The sequence below is a fragment of the Amphimedon queenslandica genome, unplaced genomic scaffold, assembly GCF_000090795.2.
Source record: "Amphimedon queenslandica unplaced genomic scaffold, v1.1 AMPQUscaffold_13491, whole genome shotgun sequence".
Taxonomy (NCBI): Eukaryota; Metazoa; Porifera; class Demospongiae; order Haplosclerida; family Niphatidae; genus Amphimedon; species Amphimedon queenslandica.
In genome coordinates, this window is record NW_003546273.1 from 93171 (window position 1) to 95600 (window position 2430).

The following is a 2430-nucleotide window of genomic DNA, read 5'->3' on the forward strand; positions in this document are numbered from 1 at the left end:
TTCAAACAATCCACTTGCCAGTGGAGTGTTTAATGTTGTCAATAACTACATCAGAACCAGTAGGAGCTCAACCAACTACCAGGGAATATGGATGCTCCTCATTGAATGGAGTGCAGCACGTCCTTACCCACAAGGAGTTTTTTCGGACCCATTCTTTGACTTAGTAATAATAATAAATAACTTAAATTGTTAGTATTATTATTATATTTTTTCTAGCATAACACATTTCAAGCTGTACTTACAACTGATGGAACAGAGACCCATGTCATATACATATACAAGTGTGGGGACATTATGTGGGACACTTATCATAGCACATCTGTTGTTGGGTATAATATTAGAGGATTTTTCTTTGAGAATAGTCTTGGATCAGGGACACCAGGAGGACTATTAAGATTTGGCTGTGGAGATAATGCAGATTTCACTAACATACTCTACTCATTCTCTTCTGATAACAGTATGTCACTAATATTTCTAAGCAGTATCAGCTAGTCCTGGCAAGGCATTATCCAAAAAGCTACTTTAAATTGTACACATTATCAATCATTGTAGTCATAGAGCAACAAAGTTTAGTTTGATTTCCTTCATTTTTCCTTCCTATAGATCCTGCTGAAGCTGCTTGCTTGGAAGCATACAGAAATGACCAAGATCTTCGAGAAATTGGAACATTTGAAGCTTCTTTTGCACATACCTGTCCCTGTTCAATAAATCAAGCATGGTTTGACAGGAGATTCCGCTTTCTTCAATTTCACCGAGCCGAAAGAGTTGCATGTTATATAAATAGGTTTCCATCTACATACCAAAGCATGTGCTGCTACGACTTTAAGTAAGTGTATGGTACTGTATAGAGGGTATATGTCCCAGGGAAAATATTTCACGAAAATCACCTTTCAACCTATTCACAAGAAAAAATTTATTCTACTGACTATATTTAGTATGGTAATTGTGTACTGATGTGGGTTACATGTATGATGTGAGTATTTGAAGTTACAAGTCCATAATATGAACCATTGCTTGGCTTTTTCTCAAAAATTGGTTGCCTAAAAATCATACAAATCTTCAATAAACACCCTGTACTAGATCTATAGCCCATGATTTTTTTCAAAAAATGGCTCTATTATTATCATTATTATTATTATTATTATTATTGTACTGTACAGTATAGCATAATGCTTCTTATCTCTTATAGTTTTTTTAGAAACTCATTTCGCGCTTTAATCACCCAAGGACCTTTCTCCTCTCATGTCTTCAGATTTCACCCACAATTTTCTCGTTCCAATTATTTAACTTTTGATGAAAGATTTCATTCACTGTGTTGTATAGTGTCTCAGAACTGTGAACTTTTTAGAGAACGTAGACCCATTAAGACATGCACTGGCTACAGGCCTCCTATACGATGTGAGTGAGCTTAAACTGTTACAGTAAATTTGTAACTATACTAACAATTGCTATTTTAATAATAAGAATATGCAAACTGATAGCATAAAATATCTATGATTCTTTCTCTCTCTCTCCCTCATAGCTTGGTTCTGGGGTGATCCTCATATTACAACACTTGATGAAGGATCATATACTTTCAATGGGCTTGGAGAATATGTACTATTGCGCACCAATAGTGAGGATTTTGAAGTACAGGCTCGTACAAAGTTAGCTGCACCAAACACAACAGCTACAGTTTTTAGTGCAATAGCAGTTAGTGATAGTAACAGGAGCTCCACAGTTGAGGTTAGATTTGAAAGGATATATAACTTTAATTTTATACACGTGCACATGTAGGTTAGAATAGATGAGATGGATCCTAATGAATTTGTTGTTTTATATAATGGTAGTGACATGTCTGCTAATCTCACATCAGTTAATGATACCTTGGAATTCACCACAGTAACTGTAACAAGAGAAACAACTGAGCTGATCTCCATTGCCTTATCAAGTGGTGTAGGAGTCAATGTCACACTGAGATTAGCAATCCTCTCAGTTACATTGAATGTGCCACAGTCGTACATGGGAAATACAACAGGACTCCTAGGAAACTTTGACCAAGACAACACTAATGACTTTACTAGTAGGAACGGAACTATGATATCTTCCAATTCAACTGATGCCAATATTTTTATGTTTGGACAAACATGTAAGTAGAGATTATTAAGCCCAACATACACTATGCAACATTTCTTGCAAACAACTTGTTGCATGCAACACAGTTTATACAGGAGTCAATGGAGCTTGAAACATGTTGCATAAAATAAGGAACAGTTATATTTCATGCAACATGCTGCAATTCCATTGACTCCTGTATAAAGTTTGTTGCACAGTGTCTGTTGGGCTTTAGAGTTTCACAAAGGTGTCAAATTATATCATTTTCTCCCTAAAAGGGCAATTACTAAGCAATGAAGAGAGCTTATTCACATACCTTAATGGACAAAGTTTGCT

At 35.6% G+C, this 2430-nt stretch overlaps 1 protein-coding gene across 1 annotated transcript in view; it reads left to right on the forward strand.

Annotated features, from left to right (window-relative positions):
• Positions 1 to 6: 6 nt before the first annotated feature.
• Positions 7 to 2430, forward strand: part of LOC109580439 (mucin-like protein) — a 4201-nt gene continuing 1777 nt past the window's right edge. The window contains exons 1-7 of the mRNA XM_019993577.1: positions 7 to 163; positions 217 to 457; positions 604 to 826; positions 1190 to 1398; positions 1523 to 1725; positions 1777 to 2128; positions 2373 to 2423. Coding sequence (XP_019849136.1) covers positions 92 to 163; positions 217 to 457; positions 604 to 826; positions 1190 to 1398; positions 1523 to 1725; positions 1777 to 2128; positions 2373 to 2423 — 1351 coding nt within the window. The 5' untranslated portion in view covers positions 7 to 91. The remainder of the gene's footprint in view (positions 164 to 216; positions 458 to 603; positions 827 to 1189; positions 1399 to 1522; positions 1726 to 1776; positions 2129 to 2372; positions 2424 to 2430) is intronic.